The 14,483-nt window shown below is 37.2% G+C and overlaps 1 protein-coding gene across 1 annotated transcript in view; it reads right to left on the bottom strand.

Moving 5' to 3' along the window:
• The window catches only part of TOPBP1 (topoisomerase (DNA) II binding protein 1), an 80,992-nt gene that overhangs the window by 22,345 nt on the left and 44,164 nt on the right, over positions 1 to 14,483 (bottom strand). Inside the window, exons 21-27 of the mRNA XM_011958203.1 lie at positions 13,599 to 13,819; positions 12,548 to 12,714; positions 12,202 to 12,313; positions 7,902 to 8,065; positions 6,517 to 6,654; positions 4,330 to 4,419; positions 3,993 to 4,154 (exon numbers count right to left, since the gene is read on the bottom strand). Coding sequence (XP_011813593.1) covers positions 3,993 to 4,154; positions 4,330 to 4,419; positions 6,517 to 6,654; positions 7,902 to 8,065; positions 12,202 to 12,313; positions 12,548 to 12,714; positions 13,599 to 13,819 — 1,054 coding nt within the window. The remainder of the gene's footprint in view (positions 1 to 3,992; positions 4,155 to 4,329; positions 4,420 to 6,516; positions 6,655 to 7,901; positions 8,066 to 12,201; positions 12,314 to 12,547; positions 12,715 to 13,598; positions 13,820 to 14,483) is intronic.

Genomic DNA, 14,483 nt, shown 5'->3' with positions numbered 1-14,483 from the left:
TTGCATGTTTGAAGTAGGTTGAATAATGGCCAACCAAAGATATCAAGTCCTCAGCCCTGCAAATCTAAAATATTACCTTATTTGGAAAAAAAAAAAAAAGGAAATATGGAAAAAAATAAGAATAGGAAAACAATAATAAAATAATATTATATTTTTTTCTCCCCATTTAGCTAATATAGTTGACCAAGGAACAATATGTATTTGAACTGCACTTTTATGTGGGATTTTGTCACCCCTCCTCTTCCTCCTCCTCCTCAGCCTACCCAACATGAGGATGATATAAACTCAACATGAAGATGAAGACCTTTATGATGCTCCACTTCCACTTAGTGAATAGTAAATATGTTTTCTCTTCCTTATGATTTTCTTAACAACATTCTTTTCTGTAGAATACTTTATTGTAAGAATATAGCTTATAATATATGTAACACTCAAGATAGATGTTAATCAACTGTTTATATTATCAGTAAGGCTTCTGGTCAACATTAGGCTGTTAGTAACTAAGTTTGGGGGTGAGTCAAAAATTACATGTGACTTTTCAACTGTTCAAGGAGAAAACGACCCCAACTCCCTCAGAAGATCGTGTTCAAGCTGACAAAGTATAAAAATTAGAAGATAGAGGTTTAGGGGTGAGGTGTGAAAAGGTAATGGGTTTCAACCAGAGGGAAGAGTGGATAAGAAATGAGAGGCTTTGGGTAAAGAAACAGAGAATCATTTAGTATAGCTTGAGATTAGAATGTTTCAGGAAAATATACATTAAGAGAAAAAGAAATGTAAAGTCATGACTAGCAGAAAATGTAAATATTATCCTGAAAACAATAACAAAAAAGATACCAAAAATATTTTTTTTTTGTCCTGGAGTGATGCAATCATTATTTTAGTGACCCAATCTGCAATTCAATATATCCTCAGTTTAGAGAAAAACAAACAAAGAAAAATAGAGTGAAAGCATACGAAAGCCCCAGGAAGATTGTGTGATAATCTCAGTGACAGAAGATTGTGGCATGCAGTAATGTAATACGGTGTATATGGAGAAAATTTTCATATTGAAGAAATAGTAAGATGAGGAAATCCAACAAGAAAATGTGATTTGCTGAGTTGAGGTAGTAAGAAAGAAGGAGTCAAAATGACACTCAGGTTTCTGGATGTGGTAAGTAAGTGACTGTGTCATTTAACTGAAGTCAGAAACATAGAATGAATAGATTTGGTGATAATAATTCACTTGTAGACACATACAGATTGAAAACTTTGTGAAATGTTCAATAAGGCAGCGTGATACATGAACTCAGAATTCAGAAGAGAGATCTCAGCTATTTGTTTTATCACAAATAGACAACAATGGACAGATACGACTGCATAAAATTGCCCAGGTGGAATCACTTAAAAGGATAGGAAAAAACGTTTCTATAGAACCTAAGAATATTAATTTGAGTGCACTTCAATGTAAAAATATTAAGAATGAGAAAAATCCAGAAGATTGAATAAACTGTGGAAAATCCAGGAGAAAGTCAGAAGAAGGATATCACCGAAGTCTCGGGGCGGGGCGGGGAGTGGGGGAGAAGAAAAGTGTCAATAATCACAAACATCCCCTAACGGATTAACTATGCTAAGAACTACACATTTTCTACTAACTGTAGTTCCAGGTGGTCATTTCAGCAAATTTAAACAGGTATTTCAGTGGAATGTTGACTGTGATACTCAGATTTGAATGGTCAGTAGAAGTGAGGAATAGAATCCGAATGTGTAGAAAATTCTGTCACGTTTGTCTATATAATCAGAGGATATAAACAGGGTAGTATTTGAGGTTGATGGAGGTATTTTTGTTTTGTTTTGTACGTTTTTATTATTGTTTGTAGTTGACAGAGACTTGGACTAGTTGAGCGCTAATAGGAAAGGACTCAAAACAATGGAAGAAATTGAACGGATAAGACAGAGTTATCTAACAGAACTCTAGAGCACAAGTGGAAGAGAGCGATTTTATATGCCAATAACAAGTCAGAGCAGGTGGTAGAGCCACAAGTGAAAGTATCTGAATATCGCATTTGTTCATATGCGGTAAGAAGAGTGGTATCCTTAAAGTGACTTTGGGATAGAAGAGAAGATAGGGTTAATAGCTCGTTCTCTATACTAAAATGTGCAACATGTAATCAAACAGAAATTTCTACTTGAGAAGGATGCTGATGTCCTACTGTCTTCAACCCACATACAGGTTATGACTGATGGATTATCTGGCCATAATTGATTCAAGAAGATGGAAAATAACTTTGGTGAAGAGTTGAAAGAAAGTAAGTGGGTTAGCCCATGTTTTTTTGTGTTGCTATCAAGGAATACCTGAGACTGGATACATTATAAAGAAGAGAGGTATCATTGGCTCACAATTCTGCAGGCGATACAGGAAGCATGGCACCAGCATCTGGTTGGCTACCCTGAGGCCTTAGGGAGCTTCCGGTAATGGTGGGAGGCAAAGGAGGAGCTGGCATAGGACACAGTGAGAACAGGAGTAAGAGAGAGTGGGAGAGGTCCAACATATTAAACCACCAGATCTCGCAGGAATGAGAACTCGCTTACCACCAAGGGAATAATGGCAAACCATTCATGAGGGATCAGTCCTCTATGATCCAATCACCTGCCACCTCCAACAGCAGGAATCACATTTCAACATCTCATGAGACTTGAAGTGGAAAAACATCCAAACCATTTTAGTAAGGCAGTTTCTTCACTCCACATTTCTTATGAGCATATTTTAAAGATTTTAGAGGTTGGACTAGGGAAGAGGAAGCACCAAAGTATTAAGAATCTGGTGGAGGGCGCCTGTAGTTCCAGCTACTCGGGAGGCTGAGGCAGGAGAATGGTGTGAACCCGGGATGCGGAGCTTGCAGTGAGCAGAGATCTCGCCACCGCACTCCAGCCTGGGCCACAGAGCGGGACTCCATCTCAAAAAAAAAACCAAACAAACAAACAGAAAACATGAAATATTTACTTATTCTGTTACACAGCAATTCTGTCCTATTTACCCGGGAGAAATGAAAAAATATGTCCATAAAAAAGCCTGTGTATTTTTAGTTGCTTTACTAATGATAACCAAGATGACAAACAGCCCAGGGGTCCATCAACAGGAAAATGAATAAACTATGGTATATTCAGACAAAGAAATACTACTCAGCAATAAAAAGGAATGAACTACTGGTATACACTAAAACTTGAATGAATGTCAAAAACATCACGTTGAGTGAAAACCTTAGATAAAATAGTGGATACTAATCAGTATGCCCTCTGCTGTATAACGGCTTCACATTTATGTTTTAGGCATTCTATTAAATCCTGAGCAATCTGCAAACACAAGCAGCAAAATCACAAAGCTGACTGAATTTTGGCCTCCCCTTATTTCTATACCATCCCATTTGAAATCCTTCATAGATGATGATTATGAAATCTAATCCTTATGATTATGTGTCAGGCCTGCTGATTCCTGATGGCCTTTTAGGCACTCTGGTGTCAGGAAGATTTTTCTTACCCCATTCAAATTACATGACACAGGCCAATTCTGAGTATGACAGCAGTAAGCCCACCATATAGTAAATGCTTACATTTACCACAGTGTCTAACTAACGTAGGTATTTAAAGTACATGAAAGCAAACAGACAAGAAAACTAAAGGACCTTTGGGTAAATGTTTCTTCTTGGACTCCTGGAATCAATTTCTGCTTTCTGCTTTCTTTATATTCCAACATTTTAAAGGGTATTTTTAAAGCCTTGAGAGGTAGCTAGATTTTTATACTCTTCTCATATTTAACTTCCAAGCTAAATGTTTACATAATGTGTTCATTATTATAAAAAATACAAATAGAATAAAACTGAAAGGGCTTGAATAGAGGAGAATAACAGGAGACTAATGTTCTACTAATGACGAGCTGAAGGTTTTATTGTGCAGTTACTTATCTATGCATATAAACATATCTTTAGTAATGAGGTCAAGGATAGACTCTCACAAACCTGCATGAGATAATCAGCAATGTATTCTGTTCTCAAGCAGTACACGTTCTGGGCAGCAGCTTCTGTTATATTAACTCCTGAGTCATCTGGTTTCAGTTTATTCAAGTCAGAAAAAAGATGTGTGGCCTCTTTAAATAAAGGTACAGAATGACCAGGTAGCACCTAATGAAAAAACAAGTAGTATCACAATCTACCAGTATTCCAAAGTAGTTCAGCTGTATAATATGTACTTAAGGATTACCATTTCAAAAAGTAGAGAAAATGAAGAACTGATCATAGCAATCTTGGTTAGATAATTATTTATGTAAAAAGGTCAGTAAATTAATACGATACAAACCTTTGCTCCTCCTGACTGAAGAAGGCGTTTGAAGCCTGCTTCTCGAGACTGATCCACATGTAAAATAACCTTCCACCCACTAAATGCTCCCTACAAATAAAAAATAATCAGTGGTGAAATCATTTGGAAAATAACTAACAAAATAATCCAGATAAGACATGATTTTACCTGTAGCCTTAGTTTTGTCATTAAATCTTACAAACTTTACTTTTGCACAGTATAATTATCTCTAGTCAGAACACTGAAACGTGAATCCATGGTATCTGGCACATAGTAGGCCATCAAGAAATACTTGAGGAACGAAAAACCATTTAATGATTAGGTAACACTAAAACAAAGCAGTGTGATTTATGTTTAGTCTTTTCTGGTATTTTTTTTCTTATGATTAATCAAGGGAAGAGCTTAAAGCACAGCTTCTTAGGTTAGATGAAGCCTGCATTTTACTTCTCTTAAAAATGTTTGCAAATTAGAAACAAAATATTTAGGTAGGGAATAACAACTAACAGAAGCCAGTAGAATTACTCTAAAAGAGAGGGAATCATGGCTAATAAGGATTTGGAAATATCAGAGAACTTAGAATACAACATAAAAGGCTATTTAACTCAGGGGTTCTGATAATGGTTTGGCTGTATCCCCACCCAAAATCTCATCTTGAATTGTAATCCAAATTATAATCTCTAAGTGTTGGGGGAGGGACCTCGTGGGAGGTAATCAGATGGTGGGGGTGGTTCCCCTATGCTGTTGTCGTGATAGTGAGTTCTCAGGAGATCTGATGGTTTTATAAGGGGTTTTTCCCCACTTTGCTCTGCACTTCTGTCTCCTGCCACCATGTGAAGAAGGACGTGTTTGCTTCTTACATGACTGTAAGTTTCCTGAGGTCTCTGTAGCCATGTGGAACTGTGAGTCAATTAAACCTCTTTCCTTTATAAATGACCCAGTCTCGGGCGTTTCTTCATAGCAGTGTGAGAACGAACTAATACAATTAACCTTTTTGTGAGCCATGGATCCCTTTGGCAGTCTGGTCATTAGACTCCTCTAAATAATAGATGTATTGAGATATAATTCCCAAACCTTATGGGTGATTTTTAGAAAATGTTAAAATATAAAGGATTACAAAAGGAAGCAATTTTATTGAAAGTTATCAAAATACTAAAAACAAATTTGTGATGTAATTATAGATGTGCTTTATATTAATGTATTAAATCATATGACCTAGTGGTGGGTCTAATAACTACTATAGTTTTAAAGTAGCAGACAATAACTAATATGGCTTCCAGTGCTTTGACGAAACCTCAGATATGTGGCTTTCTGGCCCAGTGTCTGTGATTTCATATTGTGGGAGCATTCGTTGCATCCCTAGGGTTACAGTTCTCTTTTTGCTGTGGCTGAACCAAAACAGAAAGGATATGAAGATTTCTGCAGAAGTTATGATTCCATGAAAGATTTTGAGATGAAGAGTCCTATTATGTTTCAGAATGCAAAGTGATTTTGGAATATAAATAATGTCTTTGGACTGAATCATTAATACATAGAATTTTGTCTTTGACTTGTGTTCCTGAACTATGAAACATGAACATGTGGCCTAAGTGATAGTTTCTCTTGATAAACCAACAGCTAACAAATAATATAAAGTACTGGTGAACACAAACAGTATTTCAAGATGCTTGCAATTATAATGCAAAACAGAAACGTGATTTATGCTAGTGCAAAATTACAGGTAAGTTGATAGTGTTGTGATTTGTTGCCTAGACCTGTAATTAAAGGATAATGCTAGTTTTCTCAAAGCATGATGTAGGCTAATTAAAATTAAAAAAAAAAAAAAGACAGGAAGTGCTAATTTTTTATTAGAGGTTAGTAAAAATAAGGATGTATTTTTCTCTCCATGCAAAGTACATGGCCTTCCCAGATTTGAGCTATAAATTCCTTTGAGAGGGTCTGTGGGCTCAGGTCAAGAACCCCTAACATTAGATGCTGAAAAGATTCTTTGGAAGAAATGCAATATGGGCCACATTTTACATATATAAATTATTTTTAAAAGAGCCATCAAAAAAAATATATATATATATATCTTACATCAAGGGAAAAAGATAAGTAGAATCATTATTTCCTCAAGCACGTCCTCTTTAAAAAAATAGTCACAATATTGAATGCTATTCGTATTACCTATATAATTATATATTTTAATACCTCAACAACGCCAGATTCTTGTCTTTGCTGGATTTTTTTTCTCCATCTCATTGCTGCAAGTGCTAGTCTTCGTTGCTGTACATTGATTCCAGTCAAAACATCAAGTATGGAACTACTCCCCCATTCATAGTCTTCTTCCTAGAGAATTTGTCCAACAAACCTGAGTTGCTACAATCTGGGGAGCCACTGTGCAACACACAGGGCTCCTCAAGGAGCCCAAAGTCTAATAACTGTTAAAGCTATACATTTAATTGTTATTAATACAGAGAGTACTAAGTAATGATAGCTGTATCTTGGCAACTGGTAATAGTCACATGGACAAATATCACCTGCTGTAAGACTAATTTCATAAAAGGACACAGTCTCAGAGGAGGTATGTATTGACAACTTGATTATCTGTCTATAGAAGAGGTCCCTAATGGACCCTGATAGGAAGCTTCAAAAACTACATGGTTTTTGAACCTACATGTGATGACCAGTTAGGAAGTAAAATACTTCAAGTAATTTGTTTAACAGGCTAGTAGTAAAGATGAAAGCTTACAATGAGATAATCTTGAAACTTTCTGAGTAAGAAAATGTTATTTCAATTAAAAACAACACTGACATTCAAATCAAATCATTTAAAAAGTGATTAAAGGAGAATCTGGCTCTGTGAAGTTTCATTGTTTGGCTTTGTTATTGAAAAAGTTGGTATACTCTAACTGGCCATATTTGGTTATTTCAATTATATAAGCAGTCAGCAAATGTGATGAAATCTGATATTTACTTTCTTAAGTAAATAAAATTAATTTATTTGTCTGCTCTTTATTTAGAGACAGGGTCTTGATTTGACCTCCTGGGCTCAAACAATCCTCCCAATTCAGCCTCCTAGGTAGCCTGGGACTCAGTGGAAACCACCACACCCAGCTAATTGTTTTTATTTTTTGTAGAGATGGAGTCTTGCTATGTTGCCTAGGCTGGTCTTGAACTCCTAGGTTCAAGCCATCCTCCTGCCTTGGCCTCCCAAAGTGCTAAAAGTGGCATGAGTCACTGCCAGCCAACACTTAAAGTTTTTTTGAGATGGAGTCTCACTCTGTCCCCCAGGCTGGAGTGCAATGGCATGATCTCGGCTCACTGCAACCTCCGCCTCCTGGGTTCAAGTGATTCTCCTGCCTCAGTCTCCCGAGTAGCTGGGGTTACAGGCGCTCACCACCATGCCCAGCTAATTTTTGTATTTTTAGTAGAGAGGGTTTCACCATGTTGGCCAGGCAGGTCTCAAACTCCTAACCTCAGGTGATGCACCCTCCCTGGCCTTGCAAAGTGCTAGGATTACAGGTGTGAGCCACCGCACCCAACGGACACTTGCTTTTAAAGAAAAATAAACTTCCACAAATCTGAATACACACCTGCACGAAGCGTCCAGCAGTCCTGCATGCTTCAAGGTAGGAGCGATGAAGCACCCACTTCCCAGCCGCCACTGAGGCTAAATACTTCTCATTTCGAAGGGGATGTCCCACAACAATGTGTGTACAGCTGGGATCAAAGCACTGCTTTTCTATCACCAATCCACCTTAAGCAGAAAAAAAAGACTGTACTTTATCGATTCCCAACTTCTTTCTAGGAAAAACATAATCTCAACTATGCATAGAAATTATTTATAAATAAAGTGCCCCAAACCATTTAAACCAAAAAAACTTGACTTACTTAGAATTACTTTACTTTATATACATATATATGTATTGAAATGTTTATTATGAACATTTTAAATACAAAAGTAAATAAAATAAAAAGTAAATAAAACCCCCACACATACACTAGCTCCCTGTATTCTAAAATTATCAAAATTTTGCCACCTTTTTTTGCTTAACTACTTTATTTTATTCTGTTTTAATTTTTATTTTTTTAAGACAGGGTCTCACTGTCACCCAGACTGGCGTGCAGTGGCACGATCTTGGCTTACCACAACCTCCAGCTCAAGCGATTCTCCTGCCTCAGCCTCATGAGTAGCTGGGATTACAGGCACACACCACCATGGCCTGGCTAATTTTTGTATTTTTAGTAAAGACAGGGTTTCACCATGTTGGCCAGGCTGGTCTTGAACTCCTGACCTCAAATGATCCACCTGCCTCAGCCTCCCAAAGTGCTGGGATTACAGGAGTGAGCGACCATGCCCGGCCTAATTTTTATATTATTTTTAGTAAAGACAGGGTTTCACCATGTTGGCCAGGCTGGTCTTGAACTCCTGACCTCAAATGATCCACCTGCCTCAGCCTCCCAAAGTGCTGGGATTACAGGAGTGAGCGACCATGCCCGGCCCTGCTTAACTATTTTAACACAAATTCTAGATACCATGTTACTGACCCCTAAATATTTCAATATGCATCTCTAGAATATATGGAAATTTTCTTAAACAGCCATAATGCCATTATCAGATCTAATAGGATTAACAAAGATTCTTTGCTGTCTCAGTACTAAATCCTTGTTCAATTTTTTCTGTTTGTCTTCACTTGGATTGTTGTAATTAGGATACAAAAAGAAACAGAACATAAACATGAACCACACACTGTAGTTGGTTATGTCTCTTAAGTCTCAATTACCAAAGCAGTTCTCAAGCACTGAATATGGGTAACCAGAGAGATGGAAGTAAAATAGGGGCATCTGCAGACTTCAAAACAGGAAATTTTTTGTGAGTGGAAATAAGGTAGGCTGACCAACAGAGAAGCTTGGGAAGAAAACACACACAGATAAATAAGAGATGAAACAGCAGGTGGGAAAAAGCAGTAACTGAACCTCTTCTCAGATATAAATGTATGAAGCCTGACTTTGAGGAAAGAAGAAGACATAAGTAAACATAAGCTTATGTAAAGCATGGCTGTTGATTTATAGTTTAGAGGTTAACTTGACTACTGGTTGGGCAGTTAGTTATATCAAGGACTTTTTTTCCTTTTTTTTTGAGACAGAGTCTCACTCTGTCACCCAGGCTGGAGTACAGTGGCACAATCTCCGCTCACTGCAACCTCCGCCTCCCAGGTTCAAGCAATTCTCTGCCTCAGCCTCCCAAGTAGCTGGAATTATAGGCGCCTGCCACCACACCCAGCTAATTTTTGTATTTTTAGTAGAGACGGGGTTTCACAATGTTGGCCCGGCTGGTCTTGAACTCCTGACCTCGTGATCTGCCCACCTCAGCCTCCCAAAGTGCTGGGAATACAGGTGTGAGCCACCACACCTGGCCATATCAAGGACCTTCTAAGATTTTAACAAAACATTCAAACTCATGATTTAAGATGACTCTAATAATAACAGCAGCAACACTTTTTGAGCATTTACTTTATGCCAGGAACTATTAAAAGTGCTCCGCACTACTAATTCATTTAATTCTCACAACCATATGAAGGAAGGTTACTATTATCTGCATTTATGCACACGAAAACCAGTACGGAGTAACTTACCCAGGATCACAGAGTGACAAAAAGAAGATAAAATTCCATATTAATATAATAAACATCAATTTCCAATTCTATATAACAAACTTTTTCTGTGACCCAGACAACATAATAGACCGATTTATATATATATGAGTTGGCCACAGTTGCTTCATTTATAAAATGAAGGATTGGGCATGATATCCATTATAATGTCTGTTTGCATTCTAATATCAGAAAACCTCTAGAGTTACAAGACTCCAAATTCCAGCGTAATCTGTACTCATCCGCCTCTGCTCCCTGTTCTCTTCTACATCAATTCTCTGCTAATTGCTATCACTCTTGCCCAAAGTTTGCAGAGATGGAAAAATCTATAATAGAGACAGATACTTGAAGCCTTTCATTTTCATGAGTTCTGGGTAAAGCTTAGCAATTCTGACTTATAACCTCATCTAAGCTATCAGGGAACTGGGAAACAAAGTGTTTTATATGAGTAAAGTTTCTAACAAGAAAGTTTTTCCAAGTATACAACTGTATTTGACATAAATGTTTAAAAAAAAAAAAAGCATATCATAGTTCTCCACATTCTTAAAAAGACAGCATTAAATAACATTTAATCTTTTCCCAATGATGAAGGGCCACTATTAAGAACCACTATTTTGGCCAGGCGCAGTGGCTCATGCCTGTAACCCCAGCACCTTGGGAGGCCAAGGTAGGTGGATCACCTGAGGTCAGAAGTTTGGGACCAGCCTGGCCAACATTGTAAAACCCTGTCTCTACTAAAAATACAAAAAATTAGTCAGGCGTGGTGGTGCACACCTGTAATCCCAGTTACTTGGGAGGCTGAGGCAGGAGAATTGCTTGAGCCCGAGAGGAGGAGGTTGCAGTGAGCTGAGATTGTGCCATGGCACTCCAGCCTGGGAGACAGAGCAAGACTCTGTCTCAAAAACAAAAACAAAAATGAAAACAACCCACCAATATTTCTTAACGTTTTCTCTTTCCATGCTGAGCTGTCAGGTTAACTTCTCTTACTATACTTTTCCTAACTCTATAGGGCTGCTTTGTTCAACAGAGTAGCCATTAGACAACCGTGGTTATCAAACACCTGAAGCACAGTTGGTCCCAATTGAGATGTGCTGTAAGTAAAATACATACTAGATTTTTCCTTTGTATAAAAAGAAAACTCACTGATATTTCATCTGATGACATATTGAATGATAAATATATGTTTAAACTTCATTTCACTTGTTTCTTTTTACTTTTTATTTTTGAGATGGGGTCTCACTATGTTGCCCAGGCTGGTCTTGAACTGCTGGGCTCAAGCAATCCTCCTACCTCAGCCTCCCAAAGTCTGGGATTACAGGTGTGAGCCAATGCACCCAGCCTCTTTTCAGTTTTTAAAATGCAGCTACTAGACAATTTTAAATGACACATGTGGCTCACATTCTGTTTCTACTGGACAGTGCTGCTCTAGCATACCAGATTGCTCTTTTACTATGCTGCTTCTAGAATGATGGCAGGTGGAGAGCCTGACAACCAGTGGAATAAGAATAATATTACATAAGAAGGAGCTCTTTTCCACACTGAATTTCTTTCTTTTTTCTTTTTTTTTTGAGACAGAGTCTTGCTTTGTCGCCCAGCCTTGAGTACAGTGGTGCAATCTCGGCTCACTGCAACCTCCACCCCCCAGGTTCAAGCGATTCTCTCGCCTCAACCTCCTGAGTAGCTAGGATCACAGGCACGTGCCACTACGTCTGGCTAATTTTTTGTATTTTTAGTAGAGACGGGGTTTCACCATGTTGGCCAGCCTAGTCTTGAACTCCTGACCCCAGGTGATCTGCCCACCTCAGCCTCCCAAAGTGCTGAGATTACAGGCATGAGCCACCATGCCCGGCCTCCACACTGTTTCTAACTGGAAAAAAAAAAAAAAACAAGAGGGAGCTCCTCTCTAGATATTATTAACCTTTCAAGTTCATTAAAATGTGGTTTTATGTATATGGTAAGCCTGTGAAGCTTCATTAGTGAACAAACAGTCAAACAGCACAGAAGATTCTTAAACCTCAACTGCTAGATTCCATTTTAATTTTAAATTCCATGACCTACTGACTTTAGCGCTTTTTAAAATCAAAGTTCTAATGCTGACTCAATGTATAGCCTTAGACAAGTCACCCATGTTCTTTTCCTCTACTTCTAGACTTTACAAATGATATTAATATTGACTACATTTGACTTCCAAATATGGTTATTATATGGGACATTTTTGATTTAAGTAAAATACTGGTACCTAGTTTCTCAATCAGATGACAATAGTCAATACGTTCTTGAGGATTCAGAGATGATAACTGAAATATGTACTGTTTTTTTAATTCTTCATGAGTCTCCTCTATCGTTACAATCTGGAATGAAAGTTTTATTTTAGAAAAAATTAACATTAAAAATGATCAGATATACAGTTCTTTTACAGTGGTATTTTACTCAGTCTTCTAAGTTATGAAATATACAAATAATAATACAAGGCAAAAAATAGTTTTCAACATTTGATGAAGCCTTGATATTGATATCAACAAATTTCTAACACAGACTAACAGCAATATGCAAAAGCTGTATCACCATATCAAGGATCAACAAACCTTTTCTCTAGGGTGTGGAGCCACAGGGGGGTTGGCAAGCGGAAAGGCAATACTGGGGGCTTGAGGCGTAGGGATCAGGTGGCTGTCTTTTATGGGAGTTTCCAGTTCTTCAGAGATCGGGTGTTTGGGAGCTTCAGTCACATGTATGTCTCCAGGATCGCAGACAGCTGAGGACAATAAAATGCTGCAGTGTGACAGGATCCAAATAAGACTAAAAACAAATTCTAGGAAATATTCTCATCTGTCTTAGCCAAGATGAAGTTAAGTACAAACTCTGGAATGTAAAAAGTACATGCAAAAAAGCACTCTATCTCCAGAACTTATAAATAATGCATCCCATCTGCATGTGGCAATATAATAATAATAATAATAAAGAAAAAAATGCAATTAATTAGCATTAAAGGGAGCAAGTATGTTATCTGTGGGCTTCTCCCAACATTTTCCTTAAATACCAAGTTTTCATGGTTAAGTGTAACCCAAATTTGTAAAATGAGAGCAATTCTACACTTGGAGAAAAGCAGAAGCAGAGATAAATCTATATATCTAATGTAGGGAGGTAATCATGCGATGTGAAAAAGAAGAAAAGGAAGAAAAAAGATGAGAGATAAGAAAATTTTGTTTCCAAGGTAAAGCTCAAGAAAAAAATAGGAGAATTCAGAAAGAAACTCATACAATCCAAAGAACAAATGTAGGTATGTGCTAGGCAGAATTCAGCAGACTTAAATGAAAATAAGATGACAAGGAGAAAAACCAAGCATTAACTCCACAAATTCAAAAAGGCCTAGAATGAAAGAACAATGGTAAACATCGTGTCTACAAAAAAATGCCCAATTCTAAATTTCCAAATTTATGAAAATGTTTTTCAATTTACTGATGAAGTACCTCAATTTACAAATTATTTTTGTGACTCAAGTTTAAACCAAAACTAGAAATATCTACTACTTTTTTTTGTTTGCACATTCAGTTCAGAGAACAACATGCTTATCTGTTTATTTTTAAGAGGTCAACATGTACTTAATACAAACAAATGCAAAGATTTCTTTCTTGTTACCCTGTTTAGCAATTTCTGAATCATGCAAAGGCTTTTGAAAAGGAGAATCCTCCAAGTTTTGAATGTCAACCTGGAGCTCAGAGTATTGTGTGGGACAACTAGGCCACTGCAAATTGCTGGCAAGCCTTGCTCTCTCCTCCCTTGCTGTAGGGTCATCCCAAATGATCTGTTCATTTTGGGAAGGCTCTGTGTTGACATCAGGTACTGTTTGACGAGATTGCCTAAGGAATAAAAGTGACAGTTTTAAATAAACAGCAATAACAAATCCAAACTCATTAAATCCATAAGTTAGCCCACAAAAGTTGTGGCTCACCTTTATATGCCACCATGTAGCACACAGTAAGCATTAAAAATATTAAATAAATGAACCTAGGGACATTTTTTTTTAAAAAAAAGGTTTAAGGTTTCTTCCAGAAAAGTTATCTGTTTTAGCTAGGAACACATATTTTGACTCAATGTCTACAGAACTAAAACTTCGAAGGAGAAATTCAACACTTCAAGACATTTTTTAAAAATACAAAAGTAACTGGTACATTTAAAAATGTGATTTTCCTTAATTATACAATGTTTCAAACACTATGGTTACTTTACTTAACAGTAGTTGTATTTTTAATTACTTGAAATTATAAGCACTATGATTACGAGGGAGGCTGGCTACAAAGGCTGCCTTATCAGAAGAGCCTTTTGGCTATTGCTAACCACTTTCCAGAGTCTATGGTAGAACAGCAATATGCTGAATTACAGGGAAGTGCATTTTATGGTGCGATCGTAATGATTCTACATGACAGTAAATAGAAGTCCTGTAATGTTCTTTATATTCACTCAATCATTCTTAGTAAAAATAATTTACCATAAAACTTATACTGTGGAGAAGCAAAAAAAAAA

This window comes from Colobus angolensis, unplaced genomic scaffold (assembly GCF_000951035.1).
Source record: "Colobus angolensis palliatus isolate OR3802 unplaced genomic scaffold, Cang.pa_1.0 Scaffold46, whole genome shotgun sequence".
Taxonomy (NCBI): domain Eukaryota; kingdom Metazoa; phylum Chordata; class Mammalia; order Primates; family Cercopithecidae; genus Colobus; species Colobus angolensis.
Note: the sequence above shows the minus strand (reverse complement) of the source record. Positions and strands in the feature narration are given on the sequence as shown.